The sequence below is a fragment of the Orbilia oligospora genome (assembly GCF_000225545.1).
Source record: "Orbilia oligospora ATCC 24927 unplaced genomic scaffold scaffold00006, whole genome shotgun sequence".
In the NCBI taxonomy this organism is placed as follows: domain Eukaryota; kingdom Fungi; phylum Ascomycota; class Orbiliomycetes; order Orbiliales; family Orbiliaceae; genus Orbilia; species Orbilia oligospora.
In genome coordinates this window covers 537,582-562,987 of record NW_011645563.1, presented here as the reverse complement: position 1 = coordinate 562,987, position 25,406 = coordinate 537,582, and the positions used below count along the sequence as shown (strand labels likewise).

Sequence of the window (25,406 nt, the reverse complement as noted above, 5' to 3'; positions counted from 1 at the left end):
GCTAGATACACAGGTCCCACACACAGAACAAAATACAACACGTTAATACTAGTATCGCAGCCGCTCCACGCTTCACTAAACTCGACAATTTTAGCGATATGGAGGGAGTAGAACTAGCGCTAGTAGGGGCGGAGGCTAGCTAAGTACTAGTCTCGAGGCTAGGTCGCTTAAGCCCGTAAGAGTGGTGGTAGATGCATGTCACAAGGCTCAAATGGGTGCAGAGATGTATACTTTATAGAGTGAATCTAGTATTGGTGATTGTGCATGTGGGCGACAAGGCTGTCAACATGTACAAGGCGCGTCGCTGGCGTCGAGATCATATGATACTAGACCATGTACATGTACATACTATGCTGAGTTGTAATTATATACCTCTTATGATAGCGTATATATTTTCGTTACGAGACTGTATATTTTCTGATAGGCAGACTACTAATTGACCCCACTCCCCGTCTTGCTCGCAAAGGAAGTCTATTCTGAAGGGGTACCTATTAGAGAATTCTAGTTTGATCTCAAAAGTTCAGGAGTTATGCATACATGCTGCAACCTGCAAGGTTTGACAAGGTCGTATACCAATCAATTAATACGTGGGCGAAGTTTTCAGGAAAGGCCAATTGGCTAAGCATGCACCATTTTCAACAGCCTCGCAGGCATTTTTGTAGGTATATCTTCGTCACCACCTGCATAATCGTGTGAGGGATCAATTCCTCCTACGCCTCTATTCTAGCAACAGTAAACTGCATCGGAACAAGGAAGCGCAGCTCACACGGCTGTCGGGCGTCCTATCTAGTTCTATAGATACCAGTAATTACGATCCCAACTATTCTTACAATATGGAAGCACTGGGGATCGCAGCTTCGATTGTCGGACTATTGGCGGCCGGCGCCAAGCTGGTCCCATGGCTTGTCAACATCGCAGACAAAGTCGCAGATGCTCCGGACTCTGTCAAGGCTGTTTCATCTGAACTTAAAGAAACGACAATCATTCTAGAACAAATCCATATATACGTTCTGGACCAGCAAACCGTTACAGAGAATAGACGAGCTCTCATCTTGCTAGAACACATTTCGGTTACGCTGACGGGATTCGTTCTTACATACTCGGATTTGGAGAGACATGTTGACTTTGTGCGGCCTGACAGGCAGATGTCAGTATTCGACCGGGGTAAATGGCTTATTAAGGAAAAGGAAATCTTGGAAGTCATTTGTCGGTTGCAGAACCATAAGTCGTCACTATCCATGATGCTGAACATCCTTCAATGGTATAATATTTAGTGACATGAATCTACACCCCCACTCATTTGCTTCGAGGCTAATCTGTGGGCGTATTTCGGCAGTTATTCCTTGCAAGAGGCACAGAAATCAATGCAACATCTTTGTAGATTGGTGAACCAAACTCTCCGACAAGATCAAGGTCTAGTCGCACAACTCGAACGTCGAAGAGCTATACCAGAATCCATGACTATGATGCCCGTTCCGGATGTTATGACGCTTTCAGCCGCCAGTGTTCGCGATGACGCCTTAACGATTGTTTCAAAACAAAGCAACGACTCCAGTGTTTCAAAAACATCCATGTTATCTTTTTTCCTCGGCTCCAAATTCTTTGAAAAGCGTAAGGGCCCGATATTCGAGTTTGAGAAGGATCTAAAAACCTCATGGGTCTACAAGAGGTCCGGTTTCGGCTTTCTATCGCAGTCGACGACGTCGCTTCTAAGCCGCAGAGGATCGGAGCGTGGTGTCGCAATGTCCGCGCTCTCGAAAGTCAGCTGGGGGGAAATATCCAACTTATCAGTTTTTAGTTTGCCGGTATTTGCTTCTGATATTTATAATAGTGAATGGTATAAGCCCATAGTCGCTTCAGGATCGGTTGAGTCCCCAGAATCAGTCCATAGACCGAACAGCGAATTGGAACCGGATGTTGGAGGTATTATTAAGGGGATTCAACAACCCAAAATCTTTTTGGACGAGCAGATCGATGCTGTAAAAGACATTACAACGAGGGTGGGTGAAGTAGAGCCGCGGAGGGTGGGTTCGAAGATAAATATCCCAGTAAATCGAGACTATAAGGTAGATATGCCAATCTTAGTACTATGATATATAGAAGCACGTATCCTAATTTCGTCGAGCGATTCAGAACATTTCCTCTGATTTTTGGAGGAGAAATGAAATCACGAAATGGGTCTCCGATACTTACCCTAATCAGCGTCGCACCCATTCGTCGGGGCAAATGCTCATCAACAAGGGCAAGCCTACATACGAAGAATGGCTTGATCGTGATTCTTTAAATAATCGCTCTTTGAGAATTACCAGATCCCCTAGTGTCGAAGCCATATATGATGGAACGGGTGACGAGCGGGTAAGGGTTCTCTCCAGGATCAGATCTCTAACAATAGACGGTGTGTTTTAATGCAAGAATAGCCGGTCTCGATTGGATTGAAACTGTCATCCTCTGCAGTATTATCAAAAAAATTTTACAGCAGCTCAAACATCTACCAACATTTATTATAGAGTGGTAGACGACCCAGTAATTCAGTCGCCTTTATATCATAATCGACGTCGACGGGCTTGATGAGATATACGATCCTTATTGAACCATACAAAAACCCTTCAGACTCACAAAGGCAAACCCAAATATTTAAACCATTTTATTTAGTCAAGAAACTTTTGGGATGATGGGGTACCTGCGGATGTCCTTTTCGTGCCCTAAATCAAGCTCGAAAATTCAAATGCCATTGATATCTCAAACTCGACAACTCGAGTACCAGTGAGGATATCAGTAGATATATCCGAGACGGACTCAACCACCTTCACGAGCAAGACGCGACCAAAGACTTCTCTTCAGAGATTATCATTAAAATATCACAAAGAGGGAACGGATATTTTTTTAACACCTGAGCTGCTAAATTAACGAGAAAAGTGATAATGACGATTTATGCGGCTTCTCGTCTTCTTCGATTGCCTAAAATGAAATTTGTACTCTGGACCCGTACTGGGGACCTTTGGAGCGAATAGAGTCTCCCCGTACAGATTGGTACCATCTTGGATTGGTGTGATCCATTTGTCGAATACGTACTTGAAACAGATAGCTTCAGATTTTTTTATTCATCTGTATGGGAGTTTTTCCTAACAGCCAGTAACATTACAAATTTCCGAACCGACATCTCTGAATCTCTATTTGAATTTCAATTTCGAGAAGACGAAACACACGAAAAGAGTGCTGGTCTCTGCCTAACCTATCTTCTTGGCTTGGATACTACACAATAGAATGATTCAAATGAAACAAATCAATCAAAGACTTATGCCGAGAATATACAATCCGCCAGAGTCCCGAAGGCGAGACGCGAATACAGGATGAACTCCAGAAGAGACAAAATCAATATAGAGAAGAAGATATTTCTGCTACCTGGCTGTTGAACAGCCTAGGTATAATTTACGGCCAACAACAATCCAGAGTAAAATTGTCCATCGAAATGCATGAAAATGCCTTAAAGATACAGAAGGCATGCTTGGGGCCCGATCACTCGGAAACCATATGGTCTATCAACGAGCTTAGAAGGATTTACCGACAGTTAAAAAGATACAATGGTGCAATCAAAATCCAGGACTCGACTTGAGGCTCTCTAAAGATCACTCCCGAAGAGCGACTTACACAATTCCTCTGGACTCTGAATGGTGTGAGGCGACAGAGGATTTAACACTTATGTTATAGAAGGTGAAAGGTGATCGGAGTCTAGTGAGTCGTTCATGACATGTCATTTCGTTTTTACTATCAGCATCCGGCTCGTTGGAGGTCAGTACGCGCGCAGTGTCTTTGGAAACATTTACAGCGGATGAGCGTGTGTCTCCTAACTTAAAGGCTCCAGATTCCCAAAAATGAAGCGAGCTCAAGATATCGTTATAAAGTCTTTATAAACCTCTGGTCCCCTCTAGCTAAGCCTCTACGGCACCGGAATGGCTTCTCAATTTGTACATGTTAGGATAGCTGCTAAGCTTAAGCTTAGCAGCGCAGATTATATTTGAAGTTTTGCAAGAATCACATTATTTTTTGGAGCATCTACATCTATTAGTCTTGAATCTAGGCACTCTAGAGGTAGATATACCTGCGAACATTGACCATTTGCCATACAGATGAAATCCGTACACATATATATGTCTACACATGGTACAGATTACCAAATTGCTTCTGGGGATGGGATGGTGGTGTGTACATGTACCTCGCGAGCAAAATCGGGTGGAAGCTACGCCAAGACATACATTAAGCGGACGATTTTGCAACAATTGCAACACAAACATCCAACACGCCCTTGTTACTTTTTGTAATTTTGCGTCGGACTTGGATTATAGAAACTGCTAATGGGGATAGAAAGAGCAAAATAGAGAGAAAGTCTCAGGTATATACTATAGTTATCTATTTTCTGGCTGCGGCATATTTGTCACTTGCAGTATCCACTTTATTTCGAGCGGAAGATGCGGGGTCGAGATCTTGGATTATAATAGAGGCAGTCGGACTCGGGGAAGACAACGGCTGCAGTGTGTACTAGCACCTAAGGGGTGTTAGCCTACTTTATTTCTCCCTTTTGTTAAGCTAGATATCCGATATATCCAGCCAGTGAAGTTTCATGTGGCTCTCCCGGGGATCAATACTGGTTGGAAGGCAATGCTGCTGGTATCCGTTCCACGCCGTAGTTTTGACAAAAATTATATAATTGATTATCGGATAAATACCATCTTAGAGGTAGACATGAGTGAGTTGGCTTCTTGTTTTTCTTCCTTTCCCTCCCTCCCTCCCTCCCTCCCTCCCTCTTTTCCTTTTCTTTTTGATTTGGATCCGGATTTATTCTCGCAGCTGGGCGCTTTCGCAGTCGGGAGGCGCTTTTGAAAGCAGCTAACCAGTTCGGTGGACCGCCAAATTTCTAGTTACTGTTGACAGTTCGAAAATGATATTTTGGGAAGTATTTGGGGGTCCATGTCTACTCGATGAATTCAAATAAGGCCTTCGGAATCACAATGTTTCTATCTGACAGTCTGGAAGTGATTGGGCTTTGATATAGTTGTCGATATTTGAACTGATATACCTATTTATGTAACTATCAACGTTATTGTTCGCGGAAAAGAGGCTGACCACTCACTCCCGTTAATTTGATATATATAAAGAACTCCAAAATTGAATAGTCTCTCGAGGTGCACATGTATGAGACTCCATTTCGTGAATTCAGACTTCCCAAAAATTGAATGGAGGGCCCCCAGGACTACTGTCACAACCTCTTAATACAGTATTTAATAATCAAAACTCCGAATATTATTTCGTGCAGGGTCCAGGGAGCTCATCGTCACAGATTTATGCTACCTGTCCGAGTCCGGCGTACGTACCCTGCAATATCATTGTGAATAGTTCGGATCGACATTGCAGGTGCTTCAATGCACATAGATGGTATGTATCGTACGATCTTGTCACCAGTTAAGGCTAAGTAAGTATGCATGGCGAGTTGGCTCTCCCCCTTTTACCTCAATTTCATAGATTGATTAGTTGAGATGTTAGCATAATATCTACCGCAGCCGGGAGGGCGTTCGCAGTCGGCAGGCTTTTTCCAAGACGGGAACCGGCTTCATTATGAATATTGGTGCACTTTATCGGCTCAAGTGGCTAATTTGCTCTGATATGCATGAAAATTGGGCTTGAGATAGACACATAGGAGGAGAGGGGTAGGTCGGTTTAGTTTACTACGGGCAATGACGCCGACGCATATGACATGGAATAATACGAAAATTATACTAGCTACGAGATCGATAGAACACGTACGAATGTGTACAGGAAGTTTGGAATTCAAGTATAAAAGGACCATGAAGGTACACTGATGAAGTTTCCTTCTTAATATTTACCCTCCATACTCATCACAGGATATCGGATCTATTGAGTATTCTTCCGTTCTTAAAAAAAAGATCTCGAAGGGCTTTCTCGTTTCCTAATTTCTATAATATATCGCTTTTCGACACGCAACAATGCCAAACTCAGATCCCGAAGCTATGAAGGGTGCCTGGAAGTCCGGTGGTAAGCTCCCTTGGATGCGGTCTCAAGCAATTGTCGCAGGTTCAAAGAAGATTGATATATTGACCCATTCTACTTTTTCCTCTTGGAAAAAATACAGAAGTCGGCGCCAAAATTGGCGAGTTGATGCGGAAGCTTTGGGACCAACTCTCTCGCTTTGAGGACGCAAAAGGCAAATACCCTAGACAGCTCGCACAGCAGTTATCAGAGGAATACCCCGGCTACAATGTAGCTGTGTTTCACAACCAGTACTCTGAGTATTATTTCGTGAATGGGGCTCATTCTCATCATGAGTGCGAAGGTGGTTTGTTCGGAACTACCTTCGGATATGAAGCTTGGGTGTTCGAATGTGGCTACCTTCGTAGATATGGTGATGCAGGTTGGGAGAATTGGACATGCAAAGGGTGGCTTTGTAGTCCCGGTTCGGAGGAACATGTTCTATTTACCAACGGAACTGAGGATCCGCAGACCTGTTAGGCACCCTCCTTACCCCCTTCTTCCTATTTTGTGATAGCTAATTCTTTTTACTCTTCCGTTTCTGGGGAAATAGTTTGGGACCATGGAATGACCCACGGAAGGCCTAATCTCGACTTTATCAAGAAACACTGCAACGAAATGACTACGAAATATTCATCCGGCGGCTGGTGGGACTCCCATGAATACGGCTCTTATAGCAAGGCTGAAGGCTCACTCCCGCCCATTGTCCCCCCAAAAGAAGACCCGCCTGCTCCTATTAACCCTGATGATCTAGATCTTGAGAATCATCCGCACAAGCACCCCTGGGATACTGGCAGGATCGCTGCCCTCCCACCTCAAAAAATAATCCCACAAGAATAAAGCATCAATACCTCAACCTCTACTTGGGTACTCGTGGAAGCGGAAGACAATCCAGCCTTTTTTTCCTCCCTGTTATGGTATATAAATAGATAAATTTCGGCTGTTCATTATGACAAATTCAAAATGCATCAATGAGAAGTAGCAGAGCGCCCTAGAGCTTTCCCTAAATGATAGCAGACTCGTAAACTAGAGCCCCCTCTCATGACAGTGCTGCAGTAATATTATAGTACATAGGGTCAATATTAGCGAAGCTCGCAATTGTAAACTAATGCATTTGTAACCTAAGTAATTACATTCTAACTCACCACATACCAGTAGGTTTACGAGTACATTTACAAAATACCACACCTTCAAAGCCGGTGCCCCAGAAGCTTAAGAGGCTCTAAGCGTGGACGCTAGCTACTTATTACAACTGGCCGACCTGCTAGCTTGGTAAGAGGGATTAGTTCGCAGTTCACAGGCTACTTGACGTACACATGATTGTACTAGTACGGCTGTAGTACGAAGTTCTGGCAAATTCCGATATATTTTGGAGCGTTACTTCGTGTATATTGAAAGTATTGGCGTTAGTTATTCTAACTATGTTCCGGGGTTGCCAAGATCCGAAGCTTGAAGCCATGTAGAACTGCTGGTCGTTGAGTAGCAGTGATCGCTTGGGCTCAAAGAAGGGAAATAGACATTTCAATATGAATTATACTATGGTCAATACCCCCCTCAAAGAGTGCACAGGTGAAAATCATAAACTGACGGACCAGAATCGCGGTAGGGATTCGGATTTAGTAGGGGGGACGAACTTGAAAGTGGAAACTAAGAACCGAAAATACTCACCATCGAGAGGCTCAATTACAAATTCAATATAAAAAAAATATCAATCAGAAAAAATATATAAGTGCATTTTGCTGTATCCGACGGTTAGTAACAAAAGGGGAGTATAACGTACACGCCGTTCCATGGTAGTGTATATATCCATCAACGAAATAGTCCTGTGGGGCGGAAATAGGCGACGTCGTAGAGCTTTCTGTTCCACCTACATCAACAGTACCCATACCACCATTTCAAGGGAAAAATCGTAGACTACGCACCACGTTGGTCCAGACCTATACCCCATAATCCTCCACCTCCCGTTGCAATATCAAAAGATAAAAGAAGAATTAAGACATTCCACTGCGATATAAAAGAGAAAGAGACAATAATTAGGATACAATGAAAATAACAGGCATTAAGATACCTCACGGGTTGCATATTTCAGCTCATTCCAAAGACGTAAGATGTATCACGTACGAGTTTGGCCCCTCCAGCACCTTATTCAGTGATCTCTCCTTCTTCGCTAGCATTGTCGCCAGCCGCGGCGGGAGCGCGGGTCGGGGCTGGGGTCGGGGTCGGAGCCGGGTCATCACCGTAATTAAGGTTGACAGCCTTTCCGAGTTCCTTAGGAGTCGGCTTATCGAAATGTTCCTCCCGGGTCGGCGGTCTGTCTAAAGGAAGGCGCTCAAAAGATCCGCGTTCGTGCCTCGATCGCTATTTTTAATAGGCTTAGCACGAAGTTACATGAGAGAGCTAAGTGGGATGTTTACTGACCTTGGCTTCCCTTCTGCCAACATCACTTTCCTCGCCAGGGCTCAAGCGACGACGTCTCGTAATGCCATTCCCGTCGTCACGGTCTCGAGTCCTGAAGGATCTCTCACGTTCTTCTTCTCGCTCACGCCTTTCCCTTTCATAGATACTCACAGAATGACGGGCCTCTCTTTCGCGTTCCCTCTCTTCACGCTCTCTATCCCAATATGCATCGCGTTCGCGGTCTCTTTCGAATCGATCTCGATCTCGATCTCTGTCACGTTCACGCTCACGCTCACGTTCCCTCTCACGCTCACTTCGACCAACCGGGAAGGTAGTACCTGATTTTAGGTGTTGCCTTTCACGTTCACCAGCGGCACGTCGGCGCTCGGCTTCATATGCATCCGGCTCTGGAGTACGGTGCGGGGTTCTGTGACTGGCACGATGCCCGTTTCGTTCTCGATCCCGGTCCTTTTCACGCTCACGGTCCCGATCACCACGATGACGGTCCCTGCTGTCATGCTCACGAGGCGTGCGAGCCCTTTCACGCTCACGATCTCCTTTGTCAGTGCGCTCGGCTCCACGGCTACCTTTACGTTCTTTGCGATCTGGTTCACGATCGTCATCCAGCTTCTCTCTCAAACGGCGGATAAACTTGTCAAGGGCGGACTGACGCATGTCTTCGGAGTCCAATGCCTTGAATTCTTCTAATTTGACTAAACGAGGACGGACTTTCTCCCAGGTGTCGCCCACAGAAACAGGGGGGTCTAAATGCTTGATAGCCGAGCGTAGGGCATCGACACGTCGGCGCTGCTGACGATCCGCTTGATGCCGGTCTTCCTCGCTTCGTTTGATTGATTTCTCGTGAATCTTTCAGGACAATTAGCCAGGCCCTCGATATAGATTGAATATTGCGGCTTACCTTATCGAAAACTGTAACAAAATCATCATGTGACCATTGAGCAGTACGCGAGTCTGAACGCAAGATATGGATAAACTCGTCGATATGAGTCTTGGGCGATACCTGAAACCTTTTCTCCTGTGTTCGCCATCTGCATTAGCACAAGCATATAATGTGTCTGATTTAGTAGCCATACCTCTAGGATGTCCATGACGATATTTTTCTTGCTCCGAACCTCTCTCTCGATTTCTTCGACCTTGTCCCAAAACAGATCAAGGGGGGTAGAACCGGATTGGCCAAGCATATTATCATACCGTTCATCATCTTTGATCAATGGGTGAATCTCTTTCCATTTGCAACCAGATCGGATTTTGCCTTTTGCTAGGAGCTCGTCGAGTAGGGTCTAGGGATACATTAGCAAAGCGAGACGATATTCAATCAAATCAAAATCTAGTACTTACAACGAAGGCCTCACGGTTCTTACGTTCTTTCCTTTGTTTGTTCTGTTTTTGCTTTTGTCGATTATCATTCAAACTACGCTCGAGGAATTTGATATGGCTCTCAAACATGTTCAAGATATCCAGCTTAGAAAGCGCCTGGTATTTCGGTTCAGACTTGAAGCTATCACTTTCCCTAATGAGGTTTTGGGCTTCTGACCAGCGAGTATACGGCTCAAGATTCAGGGACTTTAAGAGAGCCGTCAGATCTTCGAGAGCTTGTCTTCTCTCAGTTGCTTCTCGTTCTTGCTCCTCCTTTCGTAATTCGAGGATGTATTCCTCAAACAAAGAGCGGCGTTCGTTATCGTCAGCGGCTGAGCGGAAGATAGTCTCACCCTCGATATACTTGCGAGCAGTTCTAAGAAATAACACAGTTAATATGTGGAGATTGACGAGTAGACAATGTATATCATACCTCCATCGAGTGTAGTACTTGATTTCGGGGTGACTCTTCAACATAGTTGTAAAATCTTGGCGCAGTTTGGTCATTCGGTCCTTTTGTTTCTCAAGGTCTTGCATACGAAGCTCGGCAGTATACTTCTCGAAGGCAGCTTTACGGTCCCGAGGGTCTCTGATAGCCCGATATGGTGCCTCTTTTATAACCAGCTTCAGGGCTTGGTCCCACGTAGAATCGGGGCCAATATTGTTTTTCTTCAGCAATTTGAAGAAGGCCGCTTCAGCATCTGCATAGTTTTGATATTGAGATTCATTCTTGTCAGGGACGGGCAATGCACGAGCAGCATTGATACTGTCATTCGCAGCGGACGATCGCTCGATTGGCGTATGGTCATCTCGGTCTCGGTCTCGGTCTCCTCGGTCCCGGTCTCCTCGATCGCGATCCCTATGTGGGCCTGATTGGTAGTTTGAATTGTTAAAGTTCTGGGTACCTCCCGCTACAAACTGTGGTGCTTGTGGAAGAGAAGGGATTTTCTGGGCAGAATCGACGGCTGCTTTGAATGATTCTGGTATATCCCAGACACTCTGTTTAGTTTCGATATGGGACCAGTATTTCTTTCCCTCCGGCGTGGTATACTCCCGCCAAGGTTGCCCAGCAATCGCCCGCTATAGTTTCTCGATAATCAGCATCTAGGAGCCATTTTCTGGTCTGCCTGCCGTACGAAGAACATACCTCCAAAGGGGCCATCATATCCAACGGCTTCTGCCATTGTGTCGCCTTTGTCTGGCTGTTGTAGTAATAGGTTCTCCCGTCCGGAGCGCGGGCTTCCTGCCACAAAGACGACATGTCTTATGGGGCGCGTCTTGAAGGGTAAGGCTTCGCGTAAATGAACGTGGGTGCGCAAACCAGACAGGTTATCGAAGTATCGGGTTTGAGTATCGCGACTGGTGCCGTCAGGTTTTACTTGTCGTTGATGGTTGATGTCGTGGCGTCGGTGGTGGGCCAAGTGAAAAAAGAAGGTTAAGGACAAGAAGGTGGGTTTGGCTCGTTTCGATGATTCCAAGAAAGCACGAACCAACCAGGTTCCTACAACACCACATCAAGGCAAGCTCCCAGCTCTGCGATAGCTGTTCAGAACAAGAGTCACCAACCTCGAGCTTCAGCACCAACGACAAGGCAGGAACGAGTCCGTGGAGCCCATCGAGTGTCGGAGCGAGCCGGGGGCTCGTGCCGATGATTCCCCTTGGCTCGAATGGCCAGTCCTGGTAGTATCGGGCCTTCGCGTGGCCGTGGCCATCGACGGACAATCAGTACCGACATCGTCGAGAAGGCTCGTCTCGAAGTCTTTGTCGCCGAAGACAGTGGTTTGGATATCGAGGATTTCTTGAATAATAGACCGAGGCCGACGCATCTTAGTGTTTTAAATCCCAATGATCTGCTCCATCCGGTTCCAGCATTGTCCAGCCTGGCGCAGAGGCAGCACCTATACTTCGGTTCGTCCCTCTTAGAGCTTGTGGGTTTTCCAATTGTGCCATATATCTGACATATCTGAGTTATAGACGAAGATGTGCCCGTATTCATAGCCCTACAGATATTCGGCATTCACGATGACTCTGTTTATAAATCATACAGTTCGCGACTCGCAGTATCGCTAGAGGTCACCGCCGTTGAGAACCAAAGTCAAAGACGACCAGATGGCAGCAGGCCACCAGACGGGCCTATATTACTCTATCAGAAAACCATACAAGATAAGGACGGCGATAAGATACTGTGGCGGGATGGCGACACACGTTTAGCTATTTGGAAAATTACAGTTCCCTTAGGACACCCGAAGGCAAGGCCAAATAATCCGAGGGTCGTATTCTCAGCCTCTGCCACTCTTAAGCTATTAAACCAGAATACAAGGCTGCCGGCAAATGAGTATCTTTCGGGTCGGCAAGCCTTAAATGTCAACATCCTCGAGTCATTTGGTGGTGAATCACCAGAAAAGCTACCTTACCTCTCCGCCCTCAGAGTATCCAGAGTGATTCCTACGCAGCCCGCGCCAAAGGAATCATTTAGCCCTCTGGGATACTCGTCGAAGAAGACATTCCCGATTGTCCCAGGGCTGAACTTCAAACTACGAGGGAATAAGACGCCTCGAAAAGCGAATACGGAAAACCTCTTTGCACATCTTACACTCGAAGTTACACCGCAACTCGGGTGCAACTTCGAAATCAGAGATGTAGTCTTAGAATGCGGTGGAGTTTTTATTTCTTCAATGGAATCGTCCGAGAAAATGTTTCCAACTCTACTGCAAGTAATGGATGAGATAACTTTCCTCTTCCGGATCCCAAACAAGAGCGGACCCTCCCAGCCAGCGACTCCGTTGAAGCACATCGTTGTAAAGCTCAAAGGACAGGCAATGGTATCAGATATCTGCAAACCATTAATCAGCACACACTGGGAGACATCTATCGACTTTTCGTCCCGCCATGATTCTCTTTCCGCAACAACCCACGGCAATCCACCATCCCTACGTTTGGGAGGGCGCCCATTATCGTCACAATCAAATGCTACTACCAGCCTAATAGAGCCCTCGGGCCTAACGATAACTTTCACGGCCATGTCACTCAATGTCCACCCAGGTGATATTTTCTCTTGGCGAGTCTTTGTTATGAACAGGAGTAGCCGCGCACGACGTCTCGCCCTACTAGTTCCGCCAAAGCGACGAAAGGGCGAGGGTAAGATCCTCCCCAGCATACCGCATAACATGACGGAACCGGTAGTCGAAGATGCAGCGCTGTTCTCATCGTACAAGAGTCAGCATCTGGAGGCTGTTGAGTTGATACCTCTCGTTAATGACGTGAGGATCGGGTAAGTTGAAAGCATAATACTAGTCACATAATATTTAGAGAGCCATCACGCTAACCTTTCATAATTCGATATAGACCGTTAGCCCCAAATGCTTGCCATACAGCAGAATTAAGATTTATTGCATTAGCGACTGGAGTTTTAACGATCGAAGGAGTCAGGGTAGTAGACCTTATGACCAACGATATAACTGAATGTAGAGAATTGCCGACTGTCGTCTGTACATGAAAGACGAGAGCTTCGAACCCCGTCTCTGCTATTCGACGATCTTTTTTTGAAGAGAGATGATACCCCGAATTTCCTGTATGTTTCAAATCACGACTAAAAAATGAAAAAAGGTACACATCAAGCATTTTACCATGTGACAGCTATCTTATGTCTCGAACATGCCGACAGGCCTCGTGGGGCTCCCTAGCGGACACTGTTTCGAGAAGTTTTGAAAAGGCAAACATACACCATATGCATCGTGAGGAAATGTTAGAAAATACGTAAATCGATTTACCAATTGCACAGGCCTCATCAACGGGATGACATGTTTAGCGAAATCTCGCATTGATATCGATAAGCACCGATGCATCTACAGCGCTAGAAAACTCGTTATCAGGAATTATGTCGCCTCAAGAGCTCCAAGTTCAGTGCGAGCTATGCGACACCATCAACGTTCGATATGCCGTTAGACGTTTATCAGTGGCTGTATACCAGGGACCCTTGGATCCATGGATGGTTCCGAATCAGCTTTCGGGGCTATACTATGAGCAAACGAACGGGCTACACAAAGGAGCGGTTAATGTTAGAGCATCGCCACTTAGCTGACTAAAAAATATGCATATTAACGTCAAAACTGCGACAGCAATTACGACTTCGCAGTTTCACAAATGTGCTTGAAAAAAGGTTAGCCTCAACCAATTTAAAAATTCCAACCCGAAGGAAAGAAATGGTCTCGGGCTGGATTACAGCTGCTCAGCAGATCGGTGTATCGAACGATTTGCAAATCATATCGAGAAATTGAAATTTGAGGCCAGTGCGAACCGTTGTGGGGGGCTACCATTATCGCATGAACAAACGAGTGAAATGAATAGCGCCAGATCCAAGAATAACTTGAAGTATGTATCAGCCAGTCGGTACAGGAAATGCTGATGCTCATCTCCATAGCCTCGCCCCCAAACTAGTCGCCAAACTAACCAAACACCGGCCCGCCGAGTTCCGTTAAATGGTATTACTGTGACCGTCCGATTCCACCTCATTCGCCCTCCCACAAGAATGCTCCGACGTAACTACAAACAAGCTGTTCATCGCATTTATATTATACAAACAGAAGATAACAGAAAGGAAGAAGACACCTAATCATCGTCCCGACGTTCCAAAATTCTAAAAGCTAGAAACCCCACGTCGTCCAGCATCAGCTCTCCTGACTTGGGCCTTCCCTGACGCACTAGTTTAGCTCTGGAAGCTCCATCCAGGCCACCCAATAGGACCGATCGAAACCCCCGTTTTCCATCATCCGATACCGAACGCCACCAGATACGATACACAAAATCTACATCAATAATAACCCAAATAAAAGAAAAGAAAAGAAAAGGGTGTTGTCTGTCTAGAAAAGATCCCGTCGCTTGGGCCTCGAGATCACAAAGGATAGTCATTCCAACCGGGATCTATATCTTATAGCTATCTACTCAAGTATATATATATATACTTCCTAGTGGTTATCCCGTTGAAGAGATTCCTCTTTTTCAAGATGCCATCTCTACGGGTTAGAGCAAAGAGGACGATGCGGCACCTTCAGTCAGTTTACCTGTTGGACAGGATAGTATGTTAACTTATCACCCTTCCGAGCATATGATTTTTACTATCAACAGCCCTATCATAACCCTCCAAGTGCACCTGCTTTAAAGTCCCTGCTTAAAATGTCTACTATCTTATGGATATCGGGTGCTATTCCTGCAAGATATCCTTTTTTTATTTTATTTTATTTTAATGTGTCTGTGGTCTGTTCCCGTTCCAAGGATCAAATCAAGAGAGGCGGCGGAAGCGGGATGAGGTCATGGTATCGTCAAATACCCTTGCCTCACCTTACCTTACCTTCATTACCTGACCTCACCACGTCGACTCCCATGCAAAAACAATGCCGTATCCCCTCTCGTTTCCTTTTTAGCGCCTGTCAAAACTCCTACTCCAACTTCAATCCAATACGCTATTCCAATTTACCCTTATAGAGATCATCCTTCTGATCCATTCTTTTGTTCTTCGTCAAATCTATAACCACCCAAAAGTGTAACCGCCACAACAACACGGTCCATCGACCTTAGCTAACAGTTAATTTACTTTCAATTCTATTAGCCACTCATCCCATTCATCATCTTCATAGTAGAAATTCTCATCATGGCAAGATTCATTGCCGTCTTCAATGAGTCCTTCGAAAAGCGACCAATCCTAACAATGATGATTTCAAATGCCGTAAGCACCCCCACGTCGAAACTACCCCGAATTCGGACCTATTCCCCAAATTCCAACACCTAACTAACGCATAACCATCATGCCTGCCAGGTCCTAAACAGTATAGCAGATACCGTCGCTCAAACCATCACTATAGTTCGTGAACGAGCCCTCCGAAAGCCCACGGGCCCGGAACTCCCACAGGACCGAGTCGCCATTGAAATCGGTGAATTGGACAATAAACTCCCAGATGCACTACACAAAGGCGAATTGATACCACGGACCGACTTCCTGCCCCCACCATTTGAATTCGAAAGGCTAGCGAGATTCGCGTTTTGGGGATTTGTGATGGCACCAGCGCAATTTACGTGGTTTAAGTTTCTGGGAAAGACGTTTCCTATTCCACCCAATTCGACGGCTATGGTCCCGGCTCTGAAGAGGGTGGCATGTGACCAACTTATATTCGCTCCGGTGGGGTTGGCCGGGTTCTTTACATTCATGGTATGTTTTAACATCATATCTATACATTCCTATATACATCGATTTCTTACATGATCCATCCTATATCAAATAGACAATTGCAGAAGGCGGCGATAAAAAAGCAGTTCAGAACAAATTCTCAAATGTTTATATGCCAGCGCTCCGATCCAACTATATTCTCTGGCCAGCGGTTCAAATCATCAACTTCAGGTTCATGCCACTTCAATTCCAACTTCCCTTTGCTTCGTCAGTCGGTATCCTGTGGACCACATATCTTTCGTTGACAAATAGCGCAGCGGACGCTTCGGAAGAAGACGACTTCCTACCATAATTCCGCCTTTACTCAGAAACATATACAATTTCGGAGAAATTTATACACGGATTAGCGACAAAGAGGGCCCACGCTAGAAAGATAGCTTACACCAATTGCCTATTATTTGTAAAAAGGGCATTCATTAGGGGGACACCCTTAATACTATTTCATTTATCTATTTCTAAGAGGGATTAGGGAATTGCTTCATCAGAAACAAGAGAAGAGTTCAACCTAGATGCCTTCTTTCCTTCTTTCAATAAAACGGGGAATATTCATCCTGTTCACGGCGTTTTCTTTTCCTGGCTTTCAAATCTTTGGGAGTTTTCCTGTCTTTTTTTCCCCCTTTCTTTCGACGGCATAGAAAACATAACTGGTACTTTTTTATTTGTTTTTAAGACAATTTGTTCTTGTATGCATATGTTTTTGCCTCCCTCCTACTTCTGTTGACTTAGACTTACGGTATCAGTGCTTGTCTTTCAATGAAACTACCTATCAGTCTCGGAGCCAGATTACTTATATAGGCCTAGGATTTGTAACATTTTCCAATTAGTTTACCAACCTAGTTTACGAGACCATTCTCGACCACATGTTAACTTCTTAAATACCTAGGTACTTATTTAGGTACAGGGGATAACTAAGTATAAGGTACCAGTATATATAGGTACATAAGAGTGATTCAAAATACATAAGTCCTGCGGATTTAGAAACAACATATCAGTCCCACCGATTGATTATTAATTAACCAATTAGAAATGCATGTCCAGACTTTGAAGATTATATAATACATCTAAAAAAATAGATACTTGAATACGTATAATATCCAATTAGAACGCCGCAGAGTCTACCGCGGGTTACATGGTATTTTTAGACTATTGGCTGCAAGGTCCCATTGCAAGCCCAAGAGCTAGCTCCCGGCCTGTAGTGTAATATGAATGCGCCATTCATACTATTGACTTGCTGTAGATCAAAACCGAGAGTCGATAGAACACCGCGTAGTATGATATTCATCTTATCAATAAAACGAATTAAATGCCATATATATCGATCACGAGTCGGCAATTGATTGCACATTCAAGCTTCAGCAACATCTTCATATTTCAATTCTGTGCGCTATCTAAAGTAATGTAATAGGTAGCATCACTTTGGCCCTCCCTTCATCGATTGCCAACTCCATCGCCCGTCTAAACCGGCCAACCACAAAACACATGTTGCAAAAAAGGTGTATTAGAAGAATCGAAGAACTTTAAAAAGGAAAAGATAAAAATAAGGAAAGCACCGTTCATAATCCGCCATTGCAATGTAGGGAAAGAAAAAACCAGAGAAATAAAACAACGACCCAATATCCAAAAAAACAACGAAACGCCCAAATTGCATTATGATATCATCTAAAGCTGCATGGTGTTGAAACATGGCCCTCCCTTATTCGAAACAACGCCGGTTCCCGTGGTTTGGTCTTTTTAGCATTTTGGTCTTTATACCTGATAGAGAGCTATTTTGTAAAAAGGAACAAAAGACTGGGAACAAAAAACCTGGAAGCAAAATGGATAGCTTTTGTCTTTACCCGTGAGGCTCGTAAAAAAAACAACAGATGCTCAATGATGGGTGAAGGGATGAAAGAGAGACAGAGAGGAACATTGTGGGGTTTTAGTGTATCCGTCATGTCTATTCGTGCTAGAGAGGGTAGGAGGAAAAATGAAAGGAAAGAGGTAGGAAATGTTGTGTCGGCAACCGTGAGTTTCGCTTTTTCATGTCGCGCAAAAAGATAGTACAAGGGAGGAACAAGTGTCCGGCAGTGGAAGAAGGAGTTGAAGTCTTCTTTCCAATGCAATTCGAGGTGTGATTTTTATAGTGTGATAATAATTTTTTTTAATGTTAGGATAAGGTTGATGAGTTTAAAACTCAAGAACCTTTGGCTTCTCCCAGGTGAATTCCTGGTTGGTGAAGTGACCGTTCTTGGCGGTCTGGTAGTACTTTGGTTTATCGAGGTCAAGCTCCTTGACGATGACACCAGGTCTCATGTCGAAGTTATTCTTGATGATCTCAACAAGTTCTTCAGAAGTCCTGTCGCTAGTTCCGTAGGTGTCGACGAAGATGGAGAGGGGCTCAGAAACACCGATGGCGTAGGAGAGCTGGACGAGAGCACGGCGAGCGAGGCCGGCCTTGACGAGGGACTTGGCAATCCATCGGGCGAGGTAGGCAGCAGATCGGTCGACCTTGGAGTAGTCCTTTCCGGAGAAAGCACCACCGCCGTGGGCACCGTGACCACCATAGGTATCGACGATGATCTTACGGCCAGTGAGACCAGCATCACCCTGTGGCCCACCGATGACGAAACGGCCGGATGGTTGGATGTGATAGACAGTTCGGTCATCAAGGAACTTAGCAGGGATAGTCTTCTTGACAATCTTCTCCAAGATCTCCTTTCGGAGCTCTGGGGTGTCAATGTCCTCGCTGTGTTGGGCAGAGACGACAACGGTATCGACTCTGCGTGGGATGAAAGCACCGTGGTCATTCTCGTACTCAACGGTGACCTGGGTCTTGGTATCGGGCCTCAACCATGGGAGAGACCCATCACGGCGGGCAGAAGACATGGCAGCATTAAGCTTGTGGGAGAGGAGGAGAGAGAGTGGGAGCAACTCCTCGGTCTCATCAGTAGCATAACCGAACATGATACCTTGATCACCAGCACCGAGGTCCTCCAAGGCCTTCTCGTAGTGAAGACCCTGGGCAATATCCTTGGACTGTTGCTCAATGGCAACTAGGACGTTGCAAGTCTTATAATCGAAGCCCTTGTCAGAGCTGTCATAACCAATGTCCTTGATAGCATCACGGATGATCTTTTGGTAGTCGAGTCTGGCTCCAGTAGTGATTTCACCAAAGACCATGACCATACCTGTAAAAGGGAAAACGCACTGCCGTTAGTAGCCGCTTACGTAAAAACATGGGTGAGGAAAAAAAAAATCTGTGCCTGGAACACTAGGAGCTTAGGGTATCTTCCGCACATACCAGTTTTGGTAGCAGTCTCGCAAGCAACCTGGAAAGAAGCAATTGAATTAGCGGGAAGCAAATTTTCGTCGTACTAAGAGGTCTTGTCCTACCTTGGAGGTTGGGTCCTCAGCCAAGCAGGCATCGAGAATGGCATCCGAGATCTGATCGCTACACCAAAAGTTCAGTATATTGTAGCTCCAAAGAGCAGAAAAAAAAAGGGGGGGGTGGCTAAGGAACATACCAGATCTTGTCTGGGTGACCTTCTCCGACGGACTCGGAGGTGAACAAGAAGGGCTTCCTGGAAGTCCCGTTGACCTGTGCCTGCGTCATTTTTGTTGAGATGGTGTTTTTGCGAAGGCTGGATAGTTTGGTGATGTTTGCTGGAACCGATTGACTTTACCCGAAGTCGGATCAGAGCTTGCGAATTGCAGAAGATGGTAGTGGAAGGAGAAAGAAGAGAAAGAGGAGAGGAGAAGAGAAGAAGAAGTGGAAAGGAGGAGGTTCAAGTAGAAAGGAAGAAAGAAGGAGGGAGAAGCAGAGGGAAATATTAAATTATCTTATCCAAGGGTGTAGTGGTAACACCGGCCGGTTCTCGCGCAAGAGGGGAAAAAAAAAAAAAAAAGAGTGCTGGTTGCCGCAGTCCGGAAGGGTTAGCAAGAGAGGACAGACAGACAGACGGACTAGGAACGAGGGTTTACTAAGACCAGAATAAAGCCTCTCAATCGAAGGTTTAAGGCTAGATAAGTTTCGAGAATGATGCGATGCCCCCTGCTAGGAAAGGGTAGTAGAAAGTAGAAAGGTTTCGGCGACGAGCATAAAATTTTGCCCAAGGTCTCACCTCAACCGATATAAGTCTTCGAAGGTTCTACGTCGCACTATTATCCGAAGCTATGTCGACATGCATATACCTAATGCACTCTGAATTATGATTAATGTAACTCTTCTTCCTGATCTCTATTTTTTTAATTTTCGTTATTTCACTATTTCTATATATTTTTCTTTTTTTGAATTTAAAATTTGTTTTTCTGTGCTCGCTCGCTCATCTCCACTGAGAGGCCCATCGCATGGGATCGGATAAGTACCTCGATGGCACCCAAGCTACAGCTCTCCCTGGTCTTGAAAATTAATTAATTGCCTCTTCGGGTAAATCTCCAACAGCTTAAATTACCACTCCGGGACTAGTCCAAACCCGACCGGTGCCCGAGATGTCCGGACCCTGAAAGTCTCTCGTCCGAGCTCGGGCTTCTGTAATAAAATTCTCTTCGATGTTGGAGTACCACAAAACGGCATGCTGCAGCCATTGGACAGGAGCACTCGTCGGTATCGACAGTATCTACATAGTAGTATCGCGTCGATACCGTGAGCTACATCGCATCCCCCATTTGAGGGGTAACGCCGGAAGACTTTCCAGTCCTCGACTAGTCTTCAGCCGTCTGGATCCATATGGCCTTTATAAGCTACATGATGCAATTGGAAACTAGACTTCGGGAAAGCTCGAGTTCGAGACAGAAAAAGCACTAAAACCGGGACTGGCGGGAAACTCTCTTTGACAGTCAATCACGTGATAATTCTTTTTTTATTTTTATTTTTCCATGCAATGTTGCATTTTGAACTAGACAATTGCGTTGGGATTACCCAATTGAGGTTGGGGTTGTAAACTTCTTAGCAAGTACTGGCTGTACCTACGTGTCTTGCAAAGGTTGGGGTAGATCTATAGCTATAGACACGGACCTCCATGAGCTCAGCAAATCAATTAAAGAACCTACTGGATTTAAAACGCAAAGACATAACTACTACAGGTACTTAGTATGTATTACATATGATCCGGAAGTAGGGCGGATGCCAGTCCGGCTACGATAGGCATATCTACTCGACTTCAAGCCAAGGTAGCCTCAATTGCCCAAGCCCGAGCTTCCAGGCCGCAAAACAAAGCCCGGAGTCGAGTCAGCCATTCATGATTCTAATTGCCTCATACTAAGCTAGGTTTATAAGTTAACGTTGTGAAGATCGAGTACATATACCCTTATGATCAAATCCCACCCAGCTGCCTCCTTCCACACTACCTACTATAGTACTGCCGCCCTACATTTATAGAAGGCATGGTATCAGCTTTGAATATCTAATGAAACATAGAGTTAGCAATATTAAGTTGATACACAGCATCTAGAGATTTATTTTTTGTCAGCTAGTGTGGACTAGAACGCTCATATATTTATAATATAGTGTAGTCTTGCATCGCATAGGATTCGAGGGGAAACGCTTTTGCGAATGAACAAAATATCCAAGCTACTACGCTAACTCGACCCCTATAACCAAAGCCAGAGGTTCGTCTTCTGATTAAAGAAGAGGTTGGTGCTGGTGATTCGCCAAAATTTTCTCATCGATTTAACCCTTCTTCAATTGTGACAGTTAGTTCACGAGGTAAAAGGCCCTAAGGCTATAGCTACAGAGACTTAGCTATGGTGACTGACCATTTCATGTACCGGCCTAAAAGGCAGCTGACTTAGGTATATTAAGTTATTGTTCATAATTGAAATAATAACCAATATATCCTATCAACTTGAGTACGAGCCAATCTAGGTATCAATTAAGAACCGTTAACCACAGATAAAAACAATCGTAGATAAATTAATTTGGGAAATGGGAAACGGGCAACGTTACTCAAACCATAGCCTCACTTTAGAACTCTGAATAAATACAAAATAAAAAAGTGTCAGAATATAGATATCGGTACACGTATATACGTAAATAAGCGGTTTCGGATATCGATCTATCCAGACTTAAAATAGTAAATATGACTAGACTACATATGATATATATATAGATCTATATTTCAATAGTAGAACGTTTGATCGAAGGTATCATAAGAGGGGCAATATATAGTACTGGTATCATTTAATTAAGTAAGAACTAAACTTCTCTCTAGCCTCTATCTGCCTCGTATACACGTAATCCGCTATGAAGATTTTCTGAAGACTATTTTAGTACTTTACAAATTACATGTATGCATAATGGGGTCGCTAGAAGCATACTTACCCTTCCTGATTACGTACTCGGACGAATTTCAAATACTAATTAAATTATAAATCGAAGTGATATTAGTTCGAGTGGTGTGTGGTAGTAGGGAAGACCCAACTAGACTAGAAAGACCCTAAAGAACTGAGTCTTGAGAGAGTAGGACTAGCTAACAAGTAGCCAGTCTTCCGATATAATACAAAAGTGAGGTTTGAAGCTAGACGAAATCTAAAAGTTGGTGGGGGAGTAAGGCTGAAAGAAAAAAAAAGACCAATGTGGAGCTGGCGTGGTCTCGTAAAGCTGGCGGCGGAAAGCCGTTTGAGGGATTACATCCTGCACCGCTTCCGGGCCCGCTAGCGATAGCTATAATATGTTCGTCGCTGGATACTTTATATAGACTCACCAGCTAACAACGCTATTGTTGAGTGGTTTCACCGTTATATTTCGAGAAAACGTTGGTTGGCAGCTTTGCAGCCTCATAAGGGTCTTAAAATAATTTGTTTAAAAATCAGATCCAAGACTGTTTTAGGTGAATATTATGTAACCATAACCTAGTGCTAGGCAGATACTTTGTACAATTCGTGTGATTGAATTAGATCTGACACGATTCCGTATTCCGGCCGTCGTCGCGAATCAAGGCTGCACTAGCCTAGAGATCTCGAGTCAATTGCAAGGCATATACCAGGTAGTGAGTACTATTTACCTAGGTACTTACTTAAATATTTAGGTATCAAAAATGTGTTTGACAGGATCTGTACCAGGCCAGCAGCGCTGCACTAGCATGCAAGTTTTAAGTATCTTTATGCAAGTGCTCAGGTGGACTAAATTTTCCTATTATCCACTCCATCGACATCTATCTTATCTTCCAAGCGAAAACTTGTAATTGACATGTGCTTTTGTTGAATGTTCGTCATCAGGTCAAGATGCTCGTCTAGTCTAGGGCCTGAGGAGTTGAACCCCTACCCCTGTTAATTGTGGGTTTAGCTGGCATGCAATGCAATTGCCTTTCCAGATGATGTAGACGGTCACGTGAATGGATCTCTTATTTCGAATATCTCACGTTTTTTAGAATTCGTCTATTCAAAGTTAATGAAGAGGGATCGAGGGCGATCATGTCATGATCAAAAGGTTCTAAGGGGCGCAGTTTACCTGTTTTGACATATTTTCGCCAGGGACAGCGCACTTTGAACTTCTTGCAGATATACGCACCTAATTGCATCGATGCTAACCATAACCATACCGTGATCGTCTGCGTATACACGAATTTTTCGCCCGATCCAAGAGTTGGTATAGTCGGCACATCTTTTCCATGGGAATTTGATTGTCTTCGTCCCAAGTACTCAAGTATTTGCCGAATATGGTACTTGTGCGACGAAGGTGTATACCGACGGGTGTTGTCTACATATTGGACGGGGAGTTTCGGGCCTCGTCCTTATATTTACGGAAGGTTGGGAAGCACGAAGGCTCCAGCCTGACTTCGGAAGCAGCCGTCGACAAATAGTGATACATCGTTTTTGCAATTTGTGACCGTGATAACTAAGCCTTGGTGTTGTGAGATACGGCAGTCTGGGACTCCTGGCTTCGTCCAAAGGAACTTTCCCGATGGTCAGAACACTCCACTGACAAACCACTGCGGTTGAGGCTGTGATGTATACTCAAATCCGCTACCCCATACCTTGTCTTTAGCATTTACATTTCGTCATATCGGATAAGGAACCCTTGTTATTGTTTGCTGATTTTAGGTCATTAATCCTGGTTTTTAGTAAAGTCGTCAGGATCAGATGCCGACTTCCTTCGAACAGTCCTCCAAGCATTCTTGGGGAACACTGAAGACTAAAACCAAGAATTAAAGGCAGTCAAGGCTTTTTGTTTTTTTTTTTAAATTTTTTTGTCATCATTCGCTCGTGCGGATGTGCAACTTTAGCCTAAGAGCCAAACTTCTCACGATTAGATCATTCGTAGTCAATTAAACAGGTGCAGACGAGCCGCTGAGACTGTAATACATCATACGAAAGATCTTAAGATTGTCCCTGATATTGACAGAGACAGATCCGTATCTATCGACAGCGTCGCTGAAAAAGATACTAGTTATCAAAAACAGAGGGAGCCCCTCACATAATGCAGATTGCAGCCGCCTTGACAGCTACAGTTGTCTCATTCGCTACAGTGGTTTGATTCGCCCTCAAGTCGAACCATGCATGTCGTTGTCCAGTTAATGGCCTTGGAGATTTTTTTTCTTCCTTCTAGGCCGCGCGAGGTTGTCCTCGTGCGCAGATGTTTTCGTCGGACCGCGGAGCTTCCGAGGCGAGATCTCCCCTCTCACAGGTCTAGAGCGGGAAAGGTTCATACCGAACAAAATACTTGTACTTGCAGGGCAGGTACGTGCCAGATATGTGTGCAAGTATGTAAGTATGTATGTACCTGGACTGAAGGGTTTTTTGCATTAGCCCTGTCACGCTATTCGCGGATGATTTGATTCGATAACTGTCTGTATCTGTAACTGAAATTAAGAACATGATGATTGATTTGAGAATATACCAATCCAAGGCAGTGGGGTCCTGGTGTCCCTCGCAATGAAGGACCCTCGAAGATGACTGGCTATGGGCCAAGGTTTGATGTTGGACCGAGGGAGCGAGCAAGTCAGCCACTAAGCACGCTGGGATCTACGCCAACATGCAGCAGGCATGCCACGGCCATGCCAGGGAAAAGTTTGGGAGGATTTGACTAAAGCGGACGAGGCCGCAATGGAGAGGGTGTGAACTGTCTCGCCGTTTTGGCTGGGGTGATGGTGGTGGGTGGTGGGTGGTGGTTCTGTTTAAAATCCGCAGACCGAAGCTAGGACAGGATAGAAAAGGACCGTAGACAACCCGATCTGATCCGTCAGTGACCATCTTTTTCCCTTTCCCCTTCCTTTCCTGAATTCACGCTGCTTTAAACAGATAGATTTAAATACCCCTTTGAGGAATTATATTATCCATATTATCTAATAGCTTATCCTTCGCCTTCGCCTTCTTCCTCGATCTCAAGATCTTAGTTTGCATTGCCTAAGACACATCGACATATAAGCTTTCTAATTAACTTCTGAATTCGAAC

General features: G+C 44.8%; 6 protein-coding genes across 6 annotated transcripts; 4 read left to right on the top strand and 2 right to left on the bottom strand.

Moving 5' to 3' along the window:
- Positions 1 to 833: 833 nt before the first annotated feature.
- Positions 834 to 2,406, top strand: AOL_s00006g186 (uncharacterized protein; the record flags this gene model as incomplete). The annotated part of the gene is made up of 3 exons (XM_011119495.1): positions 834 to 1,261; positions 1,337 to 2,066; positions 2,134 to 2,406. 3 exons carry the CDS (start codon positions 834 to 836, stop codon positions 2,404 to 2,406), a joined length of 1,431 nt encoding a protein of 476 aa, XP_011117797.1.
- Positions 2,407 to 5,999: 3,593 nt separating this feature from the next.
- Positions 6,000 to 6,882, top strand: AOL_s00006g185 (uncharacterized protein; the record flags this gene model as incomplete). The annotated part of the gene is made up of 3 exons (XM_011119494.1): positions 6,000 to 6,048; positions 6,146 to 6,517; positions 6,596 to 6,882. 3 exons carry the CDS (start codon positions 6,000 to 6,002, stop codon positions 6,880 to 6,882), a joined length of 708 nt encoding a protein of 235 aa, XP_011117796.1.
- Positions 6,883 to 8,184: 1,302 nt separating this feature from the next.
- On the bottom strand, positions 8,185 to 11,077 carry AOL_s00006g184 (uncharacterized protein; the record flags this gene model as incomplete). The annotated part of the gene is made up of 7 exons (XM_011119493.1): positions 8,185 to 8,400; positions 8,461 to 9,306; positions 9,359 to 9,475; positions 9,534 to 9,740; positions 9,799 to 10,192; positions 10,250 to 10,896; positions 10,964 to 11,077. 7 exons carry the CDS (start codon positions 11,075 to 11,077, stop codon positions 8,185 to 8,187), a joined length of 2,541 nt encoding a protein of 846 aa, XP_011117795.1.
- Positions 11,078 to 11,483: 406 nt separating this feature from the next.
- On the top strand, positions 11,484 to 13,312 carry AOL_s00006g183 (uncharacterized protein; the record flags this gene model as incomplete). Its single annotated transcript, XM_011119492.1, has 3 exons — positions 11,484 to 11,724; positions 11,791 to 13,087; positions 13,162 to 13,312. 3 exons carry the CDS (start codon positions 11,484 to 11,486, stop codon positions 13,310 to 13,312), a joined length of 1,689 nt encoding a protein of 562 aa, XP_011117794.1.
- A 2,151-nt stretch (positions 13,313 to 15,463) lies between these two features.
- On the top strand, positions 15,464 to 16,328 carry AOL_s00006g182 (uncharacterized protein; the record flags this gene model as incomplete). The annotated part of the gene is made up of 3 exons (XM_011119491.1): positions 15,464 to 15,538; positions 15,629 to 16,018; positions 16,092 to 16,328. The coding sequence occupies 3 exons, from the start codon at positions 15,464 to 15,466 to the stop codon at positions 16,326 to 16,328; spliced, it is 702 nt and encodes a 233-aa protein (XP_011117793.1).
- A 1,874-nt stretch (positions 16,329 to 18,202) lies between these two features.
- AOL_s00006g181 (uncharacterized protein) lies at positions 18,203 to 19,628 on the bottom strand (the record flags this gene model as incomplete). Its single annotated transcript, XM_011119490.1, has 4 exons — positions 18,203 to 19,203; positions 19,317 to 19,344; positions 19,409 to 19,466; positions 19,540 to 19,628. The coding sequence occupies 4 exons, from the start codon at positions 19,626 to 19,628 to the stop codon at positions 18,203 to 18,205; spliced, it is 1,176 nt and encodes a 391-aa protein (XP_011117792.1).
- Positions 19,629 to 25,406: the final 5,778 nt, after the last annotated feature.